The sequence below is a fragment of the Cryptomeria japonica genome, chromosome 1, assembly GCF_030272615.1.
Source record: "Cryptomeria japonica chromosome 1, Sugi_1.0, whole genome shotgun sequence".
NCBI lineage: Eukaryota > Viridiplantae > Streptophyta > Pinopsida > Cupressales > Cupressaceae > Cryptomeria > Cryptomeria japonica.
The window spans coordinates 451,693,398-451,713,518 of record NC_081405.1 but is presented as its reverse complement, the minus strand read 5'-3'; the positions used below and the strand labels follow the sequence as shown (position 1 = coordinate 451,713,518).

The following is a 20,121-nucleotide window of genomic DNA, read 5'->3' as shown; positions in this document are numbered from 1 at the left end:
TTACAATGAATAAAATATAACAGCTCAAAGACTGGAATAATCTATTCTTTTAACACAAAGACAAGAACTAATACAAGCTCAAAGACTTGCTGTTATTTCTTATCAAACAACAATTTTTCTCAAGAATAGACGCAAGCTCAAAGACTTGCTGCTCCTTCTATAGACTTTCCTATTTTAATTAATCTTCTCTACTTGCAGCTCAAAGACTTCAAATCAGATTGGACTAAGCTCCTTTAGAAACACTTTGCATGGGAGAAATAAAAAGATTCAAACTCAAACATGTAGCTCAAAGACTCAAAACTTGAGTAATCCTTCTTTATTATTCTTCAAAACCTTCAATTCACATACATAAGCTCAAAGACTTCTTGCTGTAAATTTGGCAGAGTTTTTGCTTGCTTTCACAAAGATAACAATTACAATGGACCCCCTCTTCTATTTATAGGAGAGGAGCCTTGAGAAAAAGGTGGGAGGATCCTAACTAACTAGAGAAATTTCCTCAACCACCAAGACCTATTCAACAACTAATGATGACTTATTCAAGGTTACAAGTCCTATTCCAAATAAACTTGTAACCTGCCTACTTGTAATTACAAAAATGCAAGTGATGACAACTTGCAATTACAAAAATGTTTTTACAAGTAAACTTGTCGAAAGGGAAACTACAATTCTGAAATTACAATTTTAAAATTACACCCAGTATTAAAAACACTTAAGTTGCAACTCTTGAAGACATGAACAATTCGAACTTCTGAATAACTTTCTGCAATTCGTCAGGATCTGGTTCATGAGTATTCATAGCCACCACCCTAGTCTTTACGACAACATCATGGCATTGGCATAGCGTGGAGTTGCCCTTCTCCAACGCGGACCGGATTTCCTGCAACTCAGTTTGATATTTAATCAATATTTGAATGGAAGCGGCTGAAAATTGTTCACTTCTCCATTCATCATGAATCTTGAGTTGTAGATCTGCAAGAACTTCTTCCTCAGGAAGCAACTCATCATTCTGATTTATAATGTCGCGGGATGCCTTTCTACAGTGGGAGGTAACATCTTGAAAGATTGCTTGACGCAACTTTAAGGTCTCATCAATTTCTTCAATGAGTGACTTAAGAACAAGGGATTTGTTCTCCAAAAGTTCCTCATATTCAATGTACATGACTCTGGAAGGAATTACATCATGCACCTGAAGAACGCTCAGTTATTGTTGAGGCATCTTTTGCCAGGAAACTAAATTTTTCTCAACATTCTCCAAATTTAGTTTGAAAGCACCCAAGATTTGATTCAGCTTATCTTCAATGATTTCCAATTTAACCATTGTTTCAAATACCTATTTTATGACTTGTGAACATAAGTCATGCAATTGATCAACCCAGGTGTCTAAGGCTTGAACCTTTTGAGCGGCTCTCTCAACACCTTGGACTGGTTCACTGACACTGGAAGAAACAGGTACTTGGCCTTCTCCATTTGAAGGTTGAGTAATACTTTGAATGGCTGCCATAAGTCTCTGATTCTTGACTTCCAATTGATCTTTCTTGGCCAAAACTTCATCATACCGTTGTACCAATGTAGCCATTGTTTGTTGAGCATCATGTTTGACAACCTCATGAGTCTGCTTACCCAGTTGCACTTTTGTGATCCAATAATTAGCTGCTTGCATTTCTTCAACTGGTTTATCTGATATTGGTTCAACAACTTCTGCCACTCTCATCCGATTTTCATCAATGGTCACCCTTGAAACTGTCTTTGCCCTCTTAACAGCTTTAGGTTTTGATTGTTTCAACTGTCGATAGTCAAAGGCATCAGGTGAGATCACCTGCTTCTTCCTCTTTGTAGTAAAGGAACTGAGCCATGGAGGTAAAGCCATTAACTCTAACTCTGGAAAAGAGGGAGAAGCAGTTTCTGTTTGAACAACTGCGGTGACCCTGGGAGAAGTGTTTGTCTGAACAACCACCATAATCTGCTAAGTGACGACAGGATGTGATGAAGATGTCATGAACTCAGCAAAACAAGTCATGGAAGTATCAATATCAGACAAAGGCACATATGAAGGATCATCCGAAAAGATATTCAACAAATTTTCCTAAGAACGATCCTGAGATGGTTCTGCTGCTGAAAGTGGAAGAACATCCTGTGGAGATTCTGAAACTGAAGGGACTAATTGAGAATTCACATCTATCACAGAAGGAAACATGGGTACATCAATAGGAAGTGAAGAAAGGGAATTGTGTGGGGATTTCGTAGAAGGCGACTGAGGGGCATTATCAGATTGAGTTTCTTCCCCTGAACCTTCAAGATCAACCACACGAATTTCCAGTTGTGACTTCTCCTTGCCTTGGACTGTTATTTCCTGGGGAGGAAGCACCATTGCACGGCTGGCTCGTAATTTGATCCTCGTACTAGAAGAGGATGCACCTTCTTTATTGTCCAGTTGAATTTCAGACTTCCGCCCAAGAGGACCTGTAGAATCTTCTTCTTTCCCAACCTTAATCTTGATGAGCTTAACACCATTTTTCTTAAGCCAGATATTGGTATTGGCGAGAATTGACTGAAATCTATCCAAGATAGAATTGTTTTCCTTATGGGACCAATGAATAGAAGGAATTGGAGCCTCATCAACATGTTGGTTGACAAACTCGGAATCAAGAATGTTTCCATCATCAATCATCCCTTGTGGCATGTCCACGAGGTTTAGGTCCACAATTTGTTCTACAGTGAGCCGACAGTAATCCATCTTGTGAATCTCCTTTTCCGTACGAAGATCAACCCAGATATCTTCTATCCGATGCACATGAATGAAGGTCTTCTTGATCTTTTCCTTCATGCCTCAGTAATCAAAATCAGCTCTAGGTTTGAATCTTTTGAGTCTGATTTCTTGCAACTCAGTCTCCATAGCCTTGGCCTTGATTGAAGTCATTAGAGAATATCGATCAATCTTCAATAAGTTATTGGAAGAAATACCCATACCAACATTGTGCATGACTGACTGATGTGTATGCACAACCATGATCTGTCTTCCCAATTCCATAAGAATAATCTTATCGGTTGGGTATCGTGGGAGCATATAAGGCTGCCCGCCTTAGCATCCAACTCTCATGTAGGTAAAAGTTGGAAACTGGAGAAACAAACAACCATATTCTTTCACCCTTTCCCATGCTTCATCTGAGACTCTTTTGTTCTTCAGGGTTTTGTCAAATTGACATAGGTAATGACCAAAGAAAGCATCTTGAACTCTTCTGAAATGAGACCTACTTGGCCTTAGAGGCAACTAATCATAGTATTCCCAAACTGGTACAAGCATGCGGTCACCCTTGGTGGAAAGACCTGGAAAATGTCTAAGTGATGCAATAATATACATGAGATATGAATTCATGTAGAAGGTGAAAGTAGTAGGGACGACTACAAGTTGTTCACACAAAGCATCACTGATGATCTCACCCCAACAGATGTGCTGAGACTGCCTTATTAACATAATAAATTGGTACATCCAACGTTCAAAAACATTGGAATGTTCCAATCCCATCATACGACTCAGAAGGGTAATAGTATCGCCAATCTCATTCTTGAAATCAGATCGATATAACTTAGCCCATCTAGTAAGCATAGTGCGAGGTTCATGAATCCATTTGTTGATATGCCGCTTATAGTCTTTTTCCCTTCTGGCAAAGTATTCAGCTGCACTTTGCTTGGAGATCTCTATATAGATGGTTTCAGAAGGTATTTTGAAAACCCTCTCTATAGCTTCTGCATCAAGGTGAATGATCACTTCTCCATAATCATTCTTAATAACTCCTGTCTCTTTATCAAAATGATGGGCACATGCTAACACAAATTCCGGTTCTAGGGCAGCAACTGGAAAGGATGTGTAATGCCCCGCCAGGAAACCCCTAAGGGTTTAAGTTAAAAACACTCGAATAGAGTGTAAATATATTTTTTTTAAATAATAATTAAGAGCGTTAATGAAAAGTTACAACATTAAGATAATTTGGAGTTATCTAAAAACTTAGATAACACAGCGGAAGACTAACTGAACCTAAGGAGTTTCCCAACGTGATTACGTAACCAATCACCTAACTCAACTCGCGGCAAATGATCCAATTAAGCTGGATATCTTAATTACGAGATAATGCATATGACATGATTATATATATGTTCAATGATTTGACATCTTATAATTTTAGAAAGCGTTCATTTACTTTGGGTGGTTAGGAGGTCATCGTGAGGTTATTTACTCAATGCACATTAACACCTAATTAATTTAAGAGGCCTCCCTTAAGGTTTAATGCGATTTAAATAACGAAGTTCATTCATTTGGTTTTAAGATAATCACCCACATTGATGTCTTTCTTGAATATTAAAAGTATGGTTAATAAGAAGAATTCATTCATTAAGGATTAAACTCCCATTAATAGAGTGAGGTCCCTTCATTTGATTTCATGCATAGCCAACTAATGAGTTGTAGATCTTTATGGAGGATAGAATGCAAGTAGCCATAGAGTTCATTCATTGAAGTTTTAATAATGCAAATAGAAGGAGCTCAACTTATTAAAGTGGAAATGTATTAGGACACATGAGTTCATCCTTTAAATTAAAATATAGTTAGCAAGATGATATTCATCATTACAGGATTAAAATATAAGTTCATAGTGACGTTCTTTCTTTAGGATTAGAATATAACCATCTTATTGCATGTCACTCCTTTTAGTTAAATGAAGTTAATATGAAAGATACATTTACTAAGATGGAGATATAAACAACTATACAAATACTTCCCTTTTAGTTCAATATTAACAATCATAAGAGATTCCTTTATTAAGGTTACAATTATGGATAAATAGTTGAGTTAACCCAATTTCCAAGTTAATTATGGTAGGATTATTTGTTAAGATTAAAGCATAAATAACTAAACAACTTTATCCAATATAGTGAAGCATAATTAACATGGCCTTACTAAGGTAAAAAGGTAAATATCAATATGAGGTTCATCCTTTAAATTTCAACTTAGAATTTAAAACATTAATTCCAACTTGGTTTCCATTCACATTCGATCAATTTATATGCTTAATAACAAGTTAATCCAATAATGTAACCCAACAAGATTCTTTCCACTAATACTACTTTTAATTAACATTATCAAAATACTTTTTCCATAATCTTAATTACAATCTTCCATGAACCTGATTACTACATTTGCCAAGATGAATAATTTTATGCACTTAGAATTAAATTCGTTAGTTTTTTCCATCATACACTTATACAAGATAACAACCATCCATGATAATTTAAAGCATGAAACATAGGAAGCTAAAACATTGCATAACACAGATATGATCTCGGAGTTCACCCGTAAAGGGCTACATCTCCGGGTCTGCTCAACTGCAAGACCCCTTTGGTAGTATATCGTTAGGAATACATAATTTATAAGTCTTTTACATCCTTGCCTCTTAGGCGAACACAACCAATTTACAAATGACCACTTTGATCCCCAAATCCTAATTGACTTCCACGTAGAGGTAGAACCAACAGAGCATGCAAAAAGGAAGTACAAGGTCCATTGCCCAACAGTACCCTATTTAGAGACCTAAGACTTAACAGGTGTCCCAATGACAACACGACAGGGTCCAAACAAATACATCAAGGTTTGCCATCACTTTAACAAAGCAAATACAAAACTTAAACTTATAACTTTCCAAATTGATACATTGTCAAACTTCCATTCATTCTACTAGCATGTCGATGAAGTAATAACAAAATATACAGAGATAATTTAGATTTAAATTTCATACTCTCCTATACTGTAGTTTCCATTTCTAAAATTCTCGGAAGATCCTAATCATTCAAATCGAAAGACAATGCTCATTTAAAAGAAATACAACGTCTTATTAAAATATATTTCATAATGTTAGCAATGGTGTTTTATTTCAAAGGACTCCAATACAGACAATATTTGATCTCTTCTCCAAGGATACTTCCCTATTAGATTTGGTTCCAAAATTAAATGTAACCAATATAAATTTAACAATACATGACTAATGAATTTTTATTTTCTTAAATAAATCAACAAATTCATATATACACAAACTTCGTGTTTAATATATATATATATATATATATATATAAACAATATTTAGCGAATTAAAAACTAATTTCAAATAAAATAAACCTTTCTACAAATATACTACAAAATCCTTTTATACATACCCCATGGCATATATTATAATATATTTTTTTTTGTTTAAAACAAATTATATATAAAAAAAAATATCATAAAACAATTTTTATTTTATTTTATTCTAAACCTACCTACGGGCCCCACCTCCCATCTCGAGAGTGGGTGGAACCTGCACGCAGGTCCCTGCGGCCCACAGCGTGGACGCAGGTTCCTGCGAAGCCACACTGTGGACACAGGTTCCCTGCTGCCCACAACGTGGACGCAGGTCCCTGCGAGCCACACTATGGTCGCAGGTCTCCCTGCGGCCCACAGTGTGGACGCGGGGTTCCCTGCGGCCCACGTTGTGGACGTGGGGTTCCCTGCGGCCCACATTGTGGTCGCAGGTAGACTGCGAGCCACAATAGCGCCGCGGGGGAGGGGCGGGTTGAGCTTCGGCTCCCCCCCCCCCCGAAACCCTAATTTTTATTTTTTATTTATTTTTGGTTAATATATGATCCGACTTACAGTAGGATTTAATCATTAAAAATCTTCAAAAAAAGAAGATATATATATATATATATATATATATATATATATATATATATAACGAAATCTCCCATCATTTTTTATTTTTTTTACAGACCCATTCATTTTCCAGATTTTTCCAAAATCTTCATTATGGGAAGATTATTTCCTCATCAAGTTTAAAACCACAAAATCTATTAACAAACAAGAATTTGATCCAAGAACTACCCATGTTTTCAAAACTGAATCCTACGTTTAAACAACAATCATGGAGGTTTTGGAGCAAGAAATCTTCAAGACAAATTTCGGAGATATACCCACAATTTTAAAAGGAACAAAAACGGTGCATTTGAATCCTACCTCCAAACGCATTCCGGGAAGAGTTTTGATGAAGAGCTCCACCTGCAACTCCAAGCAAGAGAACTCCATTTTCTCCAACATTTTTCCCCCTCCATTTCCAAAAAAGATCCCCCAAAAACAAAGAACCCCCCAAAAACATTTCAAAACTAAGTTAAATGAGAAACCCTATTTTTGCCCTAATTTTCAATTTCGAATTTAGGCATTTTTATTTTTAAAATAAAAGAAACATGAAAATGGAAACCATTATTTTCCACTGCTCAATAAATCTAACTTGTTTTATTCTAATTAAAATTAAAATGCCTCTATTTCTTATTTAATTCTAATTTTAATCTCTCAATATCAATTTAGGCCTACATTTATATTTTGAACTGTTAGCAAGGGTGAGATATTTAAATTAATTTAAACTTCAAAAATCAATCCTTTATACTATATCAATTTTGCAAGTAAAAAGAATAATAATTTTCTTTTAAATAATAAAATTTATCCTTTCTATTCCAAAATGCGAAAATGATGAATTTATTTCTATTTCCCAAATGACTTTAAATCTTTCCTTTCTAAAACGCATAACTCATTAAATTCGTTATTTTAAAATTAGCTATTAAATTAACTCGCTATAACATAATAAAGCGACCTTTTTAAATAAATGACTAATCTAATGCAAGAGTCTTATTTATTCTAATTTCTCAACTTTTAATGCATAAATGAACACATTATTTCAATTAAAATGCTTTAAGCTTGCTACAATTATAATTAAAGCGATCTCTTTTTACATTAACGATTATTCATATAAAAGAACTACGTATTTTAAATTTCCAAAATACTAGTGCATACTTCTACTCATTAAATTGAATTAAATACTTAGGGTAACAAACTCCACTTACCCTGCACAAGGCATGCAAATCGAGGAAGTCCACCAAATCACACGACACGCAATCCAATGAAAAGAAAGCCCCATGAATCCACACACGATGCTCACCTGACCATGGCTAAGGCAAGACGAGAGTTTAATGACCACCAAATCTGAATTCTAAGGATGAAGGAAGCATACTCAACCTTGCAAATCCCAAAGGAGATGAAGCTCGCCCTAGGCAGTGTTGTACCTACAATCTCCTGCACCCATGAATTCAAGCAAACATACATATACATATACATTTTCAATGAAGGCGTTAGCTCGAGATTTATCACAAGAGTTAGGAAACAATTACATTTACACAAGAATCGATGCAAAAGCACAATAATAAGTATGCACAATTATTTATATTATCTAAACTACACATTGCATCACGGTTAACCTACCATTCAAGAATGCCACATAGGAAGTCAACCAAGGTCAAACGGGTATTACAAGTCCGACTAGGGTAGGGGCATTACAGGATGCGGCATGATGGATATGGCTATCCAACAACCATTGCATGTCTCCCTCCTTCGGATCTTCAATCCTTTGTATGAATTCAGACATGTCAACATGCCCTATCTCAGTATCCTTGATATGATCAAGGGAGGAAGAAACCTGTGACTGCGGGACTTCATTTTGGTATTTGTCATACCTGTATTTCATCTTTTTTGGAGTGGGAAATGATGGTACATCTGTCATCTGAAAACAAATGGAAATACTGCAATGTAAATCCAAGAGTATCAAGGCAATATCAAAGTTAGTATCTTTAGACATTTTTACTCCTCCAAATGGGAAAGTTCAACTTTTGTACTTGGGCTTTGTGAGAGGAAATATGAGAGGTGGAAAGGCAAGCTTTTGACTTATTTCGGGTTTTGAAACATGTTTTGCAAGTACACAAGAGGGAAGTACAAACATGCAATCAGATTTCTAAATTCTGAATGCAACTATACTCGCAAAACACGAAGCATGAAAGGAGAATGAATTTTCAATTTGGAAGTTGGGAAGAACATATTTGCAATTGGTTTTCTAAATCCAGATCCAAATTTACTTACAAACTGAAAATCGAAGGAGTGAATGAAAAATGGTATTTAGGCATGCAGGAAATGACGAAGATGACAAGTACGGATGAGGGAATTGGAAGTGGATAGGTAAAAATGAATTTCAAGAAGATTACTTGGACCTTTGCCATGCAAAAATGGGAAGGACTTTCAACTTGCAATCCAGATTTCAAAACCCAAATTTAGGAAGAACTTGATTTTTTCATCATTGAAGCTTTGATTTTTGGACTAAAGAAGGTTAAGTCTTTATCCAAAAAGGGGAAGAACTCAAGAGGTAGAACTTTTTACACTTGCACATTTCTTTGTAAATTGGGGAGATTACAAATTGGGAAGAACACATCTTTCTTATTTTGAAACTTAATTTTTTTTTTTTTTTTGGACCAAAGAAAGTTAAGTCTTTGTCCAAAAAGGGAAGAACACAAATTCTCCTCTTACTTGCAATCGGGTCTTTAAAACCCGAATGCAAGTAAAGAAGGAGAAATTCCAAAGGGGAAGAACAACTTTACTTTACAAATTTCTTTGTAAAATGAGGAATTTCCTCTCATAAACCCGTTATGAACATGAACAAAACTAAAACTAAACAAGAAAATGCAAGGAAAGAAATGAAAAGAAAGACAAAAATAAAAATTACCTTAAAATGTTGAGAAGAAATCCAAACTTGGAGAATCAACCAAACATGGAAGATGAAGCCCTTTAAATAGAATTTAAACAATGGAAAAAACTTAGCCATGCATTGTGACAAAAGCAAAACCGATTTGCTATAAAAATGCCATGTAAAAATGCCAAGGAAATGGTTCGAAACTGATTTCATTCATCATTAAATACAAGACAAAGCAAAAACAACTTAGGATTGAAAGCATACCTCAAATGAGAAGGGTGCGTAATTTAGCAAAAAATGTGACTATTTTTAGGGCCCTTTTGCAAATTTGAAACCATAAATGCGCATAAAATGGTTTGATAAATGCGTAGAATCCAACACATTCATGGTTGAGCTAAAAACGCCTTAGGAAAAGACGAATTCAAACCCTCAAACCATGGCAAATCTCATAAATGCATGATTGAGAAAAAACGCTTTGAAGAAGACAAATGGAAAAAAACGGTTTGATAGATGTGTGAAAAATGGGTTTTGAATCCTTCAAAGTTGCAGCAAATCCACACTTGGAAGGAATCCCTAAGTTTCCTCCAAAAAATTCAAACCCAAATCAGCTTGCAATGGCATGGAAGAATTTCGGGTTTTGGAAACAAAACAACAAGTTTTAAAAAATGTTCATATTTTTGCCTCTAAGACAAATTTCAGGTTTTAGAAAAGGAATTACAAGTAAAATTACTTGTAATAGGGAAATAGAATTCCCTTTACAAGTGATTTCACTTAAAACATGTAAAGGGATTTTAAAATCCCACTTACAAGTTCTATTTTAAAATTATAAAAATAACTTTAAGTTATAAAGACATGTAAAGAGGTTTTAAAAACTCATTTACAAGTTTTAAAACACTTAAAGTCATGCCACTGGTAATGGGGGTTTTAAAACCCTTATTACTAGTTTTACAAAAACTTGCAATTGGAGAAAAATATAGGAGTTGAGAAAATACAACACCACGGGAGCCCAAATAATCTCTGCAAGCTGAAAAACCTGTTACAAGGAGAAGCAAGGAAGCAAATCACAAAAGGAAAGAATACACAAGAAAAATATGCTCCAAAAGATGAGAGCTCAATAATCTCCAAAATGTATTGTCAATAATAATCCTTCTTCATACAATGAAAATAAAGAACTCAACCTTTAATAGGTCAAGAAACCCTAAAAGGGAAAACCTAGGTTTGCACATAATAATTAATTAAAATAATTAATTATATGCACCTAAAGTTAGCTTAAGTGTAAAAGAGATAAAGGGAACTTAAATAATTAAACAAATAATGTTTAATTAATCAAGTAAATACCTGAATACTCTAACACCCCCCTTAAGCTAGACTTAGGGAGAAGCTAAAACCTGGAACAACTATTGAAAGCAATAAAGATGGGTCCCGACAACAAGGCCTGATCAGGAACCCAAATACAATGAAATCTCTTTGAACTGGAGAAATAGATAAAACCACATGGGAACAAAACTCTACTCCAAAAAGAGATGGAAAATAATATCACTGAAGCATGAAGAACCTACAAACTCTGTCGAAAAATAACTGCTGATCTAGAGAACCTCCACTGAAATAGAACATGACCAGGTAGAGAAGATTGTAATCTGCATGAGTGCCCTCAAATGACACTACTCGAATCAAATGGAAAACAAAGGAAAACAACTGAACTCGAAGATACATATGGCATGAGACACCAAAGCCTGAAGAGCTGATCAATCGAACCATGGAAGCATTAGAACCAATAGGATAAACCTCCCCATAATGCGGAAGTGGGAGAGGGACAGGAACACTAAAAAGGACAGCCAAAAAAACTGCATGACAAAGAACCAAGAACATCAAAGGTGCTGAGACACATAATCATGAGGCGAATGTCATGGAAGGAACACTCACTGGACAAAGGAAGATGGCAAACAACAGGCAAACATCAACCCCCTCATGGCACTTGATCAATAGTGCATGTACAACAAGACACAAGATATGCAAGATTCAAAGTAAACAATGCATGATGGCACTTTATCTCAGTGCATTTGCATAAAGACAAGCTACAATGTTAAGAAGACTGGAAATAGAAATGTGAACCAAAATAGAGACACCCTACTCAGAGAAGAGATCCCAGGACTTGAAACAACCACAATATCCACCAGAGTGCTGAAAAGAAAAAAACTGAATAAAATATGCATGGAGTAGAATCTGGAAATAAAGCTCAGATGGCTGGAAAGTACACAACACACGCTTTCCAAAAATATAAAATTTTCAAAAAACAGAGGTCGGATGCTCATTCTATGGCTCCCGGAGTGCAAAAACTAGACCTCACTTTGACTGGAAAAAAAATAATCAAACAGCAAAATTGGAAAAAAAAAACCAATACCATGAGGTCGGCCTCGGAACTAGCTTTCTGATGCCTATTCGTTTTCGAAAAAACTACTCCGTATGCCCAAGATAGAACCAAAAAACCAAACCCCCCCTGAAAAAGCCAAAAAAGGGAGTCTGGTGGCTTGTTTGGGCGGAGGTGGCTAGGGAGCGGCACTCCGGTGGTGGCCCGGTGGCTGGGCGGTGGTCGGTCGGAAAAAAAACCGGCGGGGACCGCTGGGGCGGCAGGCTGCAGGTGGCGGCCAGGCGGGGGTTGTAGCGTCGAGCGGAGCGGAGGAGGCAGCGCCCGGGGAGAAGCGGTGGCCGACGGGAGAAACAACGGTGGTCGCAAGGTGGCGGGGGACTAGCAGGCGGTGGTGCAGCGGAGGCTGTCGGGGTCCGGGGGAGCCGGAGGGGCCGACGGGGCTGGCAGGCCAGAGCCGGTGGGGGCTGGAAAGAGCCTGCTGCGGGGGCCGGAGGTAGGGCCGTCGGGGGCCGGAACGGAGCCGTGGGGGCCAGAGGCCGAAGAATGGCGGCGCGGGGCCTGAGGGCGGCCAGCTGTAGGGGTTGTACTGACACTTGCAGGGGCCCCACGGTACCCTGCGTACCGTGGGAACCCCCAAATTTTTTTTGATTTTTAAAACCCTATTTTTTCTTTGCTTTTTTATTCAAGATTTTTTTTTTAATAAAAAAGCAAAAATTCGGCCTGCATGCCATAAAAAGGCAATTATTTTATTTTATTTTTTTCAAATTTTTTTCTCGATCTGCATGTCAGGGTCGTACGGCCTAAATCTGAGAAAAAAATTCACCCAGAGGCTCAGGAACCAGAATAGGTCGAAGTTTATATGACCATAGGGGTTTTTGGGCCTTCTGAGCACGATGGTGAGGTCCGTTTAGGCCCAAAGTGCTCAGAAAAAAGGTCAAACCCTAGGTACATAAAAAATTCCTAAAACCCCAGATCTGCTTCCAAAGCCAAAAATTCTCAAAACAAGAACAGGTAGTTGCAGATCTGAAGCTCTGATACCATATAGGAGTTGAAAAAATACAACACCACAGGAGCCCAAATAATCTCTGTAAGCTGAAAAACTTGTTATAAGGAGAAGCAAGGAAGCAAATCACAGAAGGAAAGAATACACATGAAAAATATGCTCCAAAAGATGAGAGCTCAATAATCTCTAAAATGTATTGTCAATAATAATCCTTCTTCATACAATGAAAAGAAAGAACTCAACCTTTAATAGGTCAAGAAACCCTAAAAGAGAAAACCTAGGTTTGCACATAATAATTAATTATATGCACCTAAAGTTAGTTTAAGTGTAAAAGAGATAAAGGGAACTTAAATAATTAAACAAATAATGTTTAATTAATCAAGTAAATACCCGAATACTCTAACAAAAAATTCCCCTACAAGTTTAAAAGCTTAAAGGGGGTTTTGAAAAACAAATTACCAGTTACTGGTAACCATCGAAAAATTCCCCTACATTGAAGTGAAAACATAGCAAACGGACTCGAAACGCGATGAAATTCGAAACGTAGCTTGAGAATGGATCAAAGATCAATCCAGTCCAAGGATGGGGTGAATTTTTACCTCGAGAAGCGTGCCATAGAGTAATTTTTTTTTCATTTTTTAACAAAAATTTCTATGTGATAGTCCAATTTTTGAAATAAAAAATTGAGGACAACAATTCAAACCCTAGTGGACATGTGATGGTATAAGCTTTGTGATTTTGTTGATTTGCATTGTCTTAGGTAATCTTCATATGTTATGTTGGATCTTTGTTGTTGTTAGGATGGGGTTTTGTGGTTGAATTCATTTAGTATTTCAATATTGTCGTTCCATTATCCATTTTTCACCATACACAAATATATCTTTTGTAACTTCCGTGTAATGGGTTTCGGGTCCTTTCAAAACCTATTTTTGCCATAATAATTTTTTTTTTAAATATTCCTAAATGAATTTCTTAATACCTTGTTTGTCTTAACACATCAAAATTGTATGGTTTTATTTATTATATTTTCTTTATTTTCTAAAAAAAATTGTCTCTCAAATAAACAAGATAAAATATTTTTAAATTAGATATGTATATATAATGAACTCTCTCTTTTAATTTTTGCAAAAAAAAGTCATAAAAACCTTTGACCACAAAAAAAATCAAGGTGAAATACTTGAATCCTATTTGTATCCACTATATTCCACCAACACCAATATACTTTTAGTTAAATATAAAATAAAATGACCCCTTCCATCCTAAATCTAGAACTTTATTACATTATATTTCCCTTGATTTAGACTTTTCAATATGAATGAACATGGTAATATATTTTCTTCCAAACGTTTCTTCCATGGTTTTCCATTGGATTATATCAAATAGTTTCATATGTATCAACATTTGACGTATAATGGAAAAACATTTCACTTCATGATCTATGTACTTGATATTGAATTTTCTAATATATTAAACAAATAAATCATAATGAACATTAATTACAAAACATGAAACACACTTTGTTGTAATAATAGAAATTAAGGAGGAAAAAGATGACAATCTACAGTAAGTGCTTGTGCTTGAGTGATTTGATTTTTGCTTTCTTCTATAATGTGTTCATGCTTCCATTCGTTGGGAGGTGAATGACATGTTAGGGATGCAATCTTTTTATTATTTTTTAAATACTTGGATTTCAGTTGCGTATATTCGTATTTTCGGGAAACATTAATTTTAAAGTTAGCTATGATATAATCATTAATTACTTAGACCTTTTATTACTTTATTACAATTGAGCTAAACTTAAGATTTCTTTTCTATTATTAGATTGAGTTAATTATAGGCCACATTATCTCATTACATAGGATGAGGACAATTGTCACGTTCTAATTTAATTCTCACTTAGTTTTAGATCTGTGGTTTTATTTTTATGCTTTTATAATCATTTGTTGTAGTTCTTGTAATAATTCAAATCATTATAGGTTAATCTCATTATTAGATTCATTTTTTGCTTAATTCATCTTTTAAGGTTTTTCACAACCCTTAATATCTTAATTATTACCATTTAATAATTTAATTGATTTAATAATCGTAAAAGAGTGTTTATTATTTCATTTTCTATATCATTGCATTTTTTTGAGAATTCAATATAGGAGAACCTTTTTCAATTACATTTGGAGTGGGTTGTAAATACAAATAAAGACTAAAAATAGCCTATTAGTGGTGAGTGTAGTGGTTGTTGTGAATTACTCTCACATGCACTAGATTTTACATCCAAGAAAAAGGGAAAAACTCATAGTGCTAATGGCGAGAGTTGGCAAATGGATATGCAACCAACTAAAATGCAAGCCATATGAAGGAGACTTTGGAAAATAAAGTTAAGTGTTCCCTTGCATATGGGTTGCACTTAGTTGGATGGATAGCTATTTTTGGAGAGTGGAACATCATCGTGAGTGAATCTTTTTCTATTTGGTAGGGAGAAAACACATGTAAGAATTTTCTTTCACATGAAGGCCTCAATTATTATTCATTTCAAAGATAGAAGCCAAAATATAGATGGATATTTTGCTATAAGAGGAGGGGGAATCAACAGTTTGGAAAAGACTTTCTCGATGAGCATAGCTAGTTGTAATTAGTAGGAAGTATGGAAATATATTTGAAGATGGCTACATAGAGGAATGTAGTGATAGGAACAAGAAGAGGGAGATCCCTTATTGTAGGTTGAATCCTCCTAGGAGAAGGGATGGGAAAATAACTTATTCACAACAACATTAAGGAGTCTTGAGAGTCTTAATGCTAGCATAGACCTGTGTATCTACCACTACAACTCCTTACAATGATATGCCTTCAAAAGGATGTGGAGATTAGAAAGAAGGAAGATGACCAATACAATTTATTGGAATTGATTCGCTTTCTTCTATTGAGGTAGAGAAGAAATAGAGGAGCACACCAGAATGTGAGAGAAAAGGGAGAAGAAACCCTAAGCATGGAATAACAGAGTGAACCCGATCCAATTATTTAAATAAAAAGAAGTAATAAACTTCTTGTGATTTGAAACTTGTTTTCTATATGCTTTTGGTTTTATATTTCATGTTCATAATTTGTTAAGGAATTCAACCCATTGCATTTGATTTTAAGAGAATATTTACTTGCCCTATGAAACTTGAACCCAATATTAGAAATTTGTGTACCATTCTTCTTAGGTTGCAAAATTCTAATCTCTTCCACACAAGTCATGATTCTATGTTTATGTAGGAGGTCTTTGTGTTCAAGCTTGCAAATAGTCTATTATTTCATGAAGTCAACCTAATACAGGCTCTATAATCATTATTCAATTTCAATATTGTTAGTGTATTTATTTCATTTAATTACACTTAGGCTTACTTAAGACTACTTAGTCGTCCATATCTACTTGACACTTGTTCATGCAAGTTGTCAAGACCATTTAGGAGTTGATTAGAGAGATGTTGACTTAGTTTTGACACTTCATGCTAGTTTAGTGGGAGACAAATCACCACCAGTCATTGAGTGTTGGGTTCTACTTCTGATTCGACCCAATCACTCTTGCTATATGTACTCTTCTTCTCCATCTTATTTACTTGGTCGATTTTGGTTATATTGATGTAATCTTGTGCTTATTCTAAATCTCTTTTTTTCCAGGTTTGTTACATGGTATCAGAGCGGGTTTGAGATTTTGGAAGTCAAGAACCGATTCAACAAATGATGTCTGAGTAGTGATGCAAGACAGATTGTAAGGCGCAGTTAGATCTGTGGTGGCTCACTCTAGGAGAAGCACCCTTGCACTGTGGCATATAGTGCTCCACCCACGGCTTGCGAAACCCCTGCATCGACTCACGACCCTGCCACCATTGACAGTTGCCAAACCTCTGCATGAGAAAGGTAGGGCAAAGGAGGCGTGCACCTCTACGTAAGAGTGGCAATGCTCACACAGGCGACACCTGCGCAACAAAAGCGAGCTACAGATTAGGCGGGTGTGGGAGGAAGTAGCGAGTAGAGAAGCGACCACACAACCAAAGCAACGCCTCGGGACGACCCCACACGTGCGCGCCCTTACCTTGGGTCATTCAAAATTTGAAAAATCATTTTCAAAAGCGACAACCGTCAAATTTAGGGAACGTGAAATGCACACTATTCATGTGCTTTTTGGGGCATTTTTTATTCTAACTATTGTGCTCATAACTTTTGCTAGGCAACTCAAAATTGAGTGTTGTTTTTTGCAAAAAGTGCATTTTTTTGGCCACAAATCCAATGAGAACACTCACACAATCTCATTATAAAGTTATAATTTATGTGCTTTTTTTGGCTTTGGTTACAAAGCACTCCTTCGATAAAGCTAAAAATAAGGGGGAAACAAAAAGACAATCAAGGGGGTGTTGTGTGTGGTCTATTTTTTTCACTTCCTCAAGAAGTGCTTTCTTCATTTTTGTATTCTTCAAAAGCAACAATCTAAGTCTAGCAACATGGATTCTAATGCGACTATACAATCTCTAACACCTTTCAATTATCATGATTGAAAGTTGAAAGTAATTCTTGTACTTGAGAATAAAGGCTTATTTAGGGTAACAAAGGGAACATAAAAGAACCTAATGTAGCTAAAGACAAAGAAAAGTATTTCAATAAGTGTGACCAAGCATTTGGTTTCTAGTGTTTAAATCTATCTCCTGAATTAGTATTTCATGTTGAGAACTTGAAAACACCCAACGAAGTTTGGGAAGCTCTTAAAAATCTATTTGGGACAATTGATGAACTTATAAGTCATGAGTTGGAAAATCAACTCTTAGGTCTAAGTCATAGAGATTTTACTACTTTAGATGATTTTTTCACTAAATTCAAATCTTTGAAGTTGTAATTAAAAGATTGTGGAATTGACAAGAAAGAGAATCATTTTTAATCCTTTTTGTACTTTCCAAACTAGGTCCTGAATTTTGTGTGTTTGTCTCTACTTTTTATTCTACTAAAAGAGCTCTTGGTAGCTCATGGAAAATTCCCACACTAGATAACTTCATTTTTGATCTATCAAGGGAGCAAGAAAAGTTAATTCAAATGGGCGCCTTGAAATCTACCAAGCCCCAAGCTCTAACTCAAATGGGCGAATTGAAAAGCAACAAAATGTTAAAGGAAAGAAGAAGAACACTAAAAAGGACAATGAAGGGAAGGAAGAAGATAAAATTGACAACTTCAGAAAGGATAACTCTTCTCAACAAAGTAAATCAACTATTGAGAAAGTTACGTGTTCCTTTTGTAACAAAAATGGTCATGAAGAACATTAGTGCATGAAAAAACCAATTGAGCACCTCACTTTTCTACTAAAAAGGAATAATATTGGGATAACTGATTCTGTTAAAGCATCTTCTTCAAATCAAGAAAATACTAAGGACAAAGAGAAATTAAAAGGCAAGGCCTTAGTTGCTACGTCACCATCTTTATCTCCATGGATCACCCTAGGGGATGATACTCCAACATTAGACAAAGGGAGAGGGTTTGTTGAAGTTGAAGGAGGAACATTTTAAAATGTTCTAAGTGTGCCTTCACTATCAACTAATATCCTTTCATGGGAAGATCATTGACTTAGTCTTTTGCCATTCTTTAGAGAGAAAATTCATTCATCAATGAGCTCTTCTTGTTGTGCAATCTATATCAGTAGCATCACAATCCTTTGGAGGGGCCTTCTAGGATTCTTCTCTTCTTATCTCTTTTTTGGAGGATAATTTTTTCCCATTGGGTTTTCCATCTTTCTCCACTTATGAGAGATTTCATTGTATATGGGTACCTCACCAGGCTAGTAGCCAGGACCCATTTTTCTTATTGTCATCCTAAGTTATGCTTAAAGGGGTATGTTCTAGTGTATTTATTTCATTTAATGACACGTAGGCTTACTTAAGCCTGCTTAGTCATCCATATCTACTTAACTTTTGTTCATGCAAGTTGTCAAGATCATTTAGGAGTTGATCAGAGAGGTGTCGACTTAGTTTCGACACCTCATATTGGTTTAGTGGGAGGCAACTTGCCACCACTCATTGAGTGTTGGGTTCGATTTCTGATTTGACCCAATCACTCTTGCTATATGTACTCTTCTTCTCCATCTTATTTACTTGGTCGATTTTGGTTATATTGGTGTAATCTTGTGCTTATTCTAAATCTCTTTTGTTCTAGGGTTGTTACAAATATCGCCTTCCTATTTAAATTTTCTTTATGTTCACACATTTAGACCTTAGCAAGGGAAAAAAAATTAGCAATATGTTAAAAACACTGAAAAGAAAGACCAAGAATAAGAAAATTGATGTGGGGATGGATGCAAAATTTGACTACCACTCCCAATGCCTTACATGATAGAAGGAAGTTGCAAGAGAAATTGAAAATGGAAGGAAGAAGATCTTGTAATCCTCCTCAAAGATATATAAATGAAGTTCCTTTCCTAGAATATGAGAGGCCTCAATATTACTCAAAAGAAAAATGCTCTTAAGAATTCTCTCCTTGAGAAGATGATTGATGTACTCCTACTCCAAGAAGTTAAGATGAATACATATACTTTTTAGTCTGTTAGTAATTAAAAAATATTAATTACCTCATTACTTCCGCTGATATGAAGTGATAATATTTGATTTGATAAAAATTGATTGTTCCTTGTATTACTAATTGATCAATGCAATATGGTCTTTATATTTGTTTTAATTGTTTTAAATAGTAAATCTTGTCATTTGTTTATATTTATGAATGCTATATTTTTAAAAAAAAATTGATATCTCTCGGTGTCCTTTACATGAATTTTATTTATAAAATATAGCTATGCCACTATTTATGTCTCTTTGTAATTTAAATTGATATCTCTCTTTATGTTTTACATAAATTTTTAGTTCCTGCCAAGAGGCAGGATACTATTTTTTTTTTTTTTATAATTAAACTACTAGATAGGGCCAGTCCCCATTCATTCAAAATAAAATAAAAATATACATCATGATCGAAGAGTTCCAATGGGATATAAAGTGTCTCTCGACTGTAAATAAAGTTATGGTTTAAGCTCATAATAAGCAAGCATCTATTAAAACTGCATACATATGACTACAACCATTAAAGAAATTACAAAACTTTACAAAATGGACCAGATTTAACATAAGCCCCGGGCCGCTAAACTGCTAAGAATTCAAAGA

The 20,121-nt window shown here is 35.4% G+C and overlaps 1 protein-coding gene across 1 annotated transcript in view; it reads left to right on the top strand.

The window, feature by feature from the left end:
* Positions 1-6,455: 6,455 nt before the first annotated feature.
* Positions 6,456-20,121, top strand: part of LOC131064531 (uncharacterized) — a 51,249-nt gene continuing 37,583 nt past the window's right edge. The window contains exon 1 of the mRNA XM_059210416.1: positions 6,456-6,595. Coding sequence (XP_059066399.1) covers positions 6,456-6,595 — 140 coding nt within the window. The remainder of the gene's footprint in view (positions 6,596-20,121) is intronic.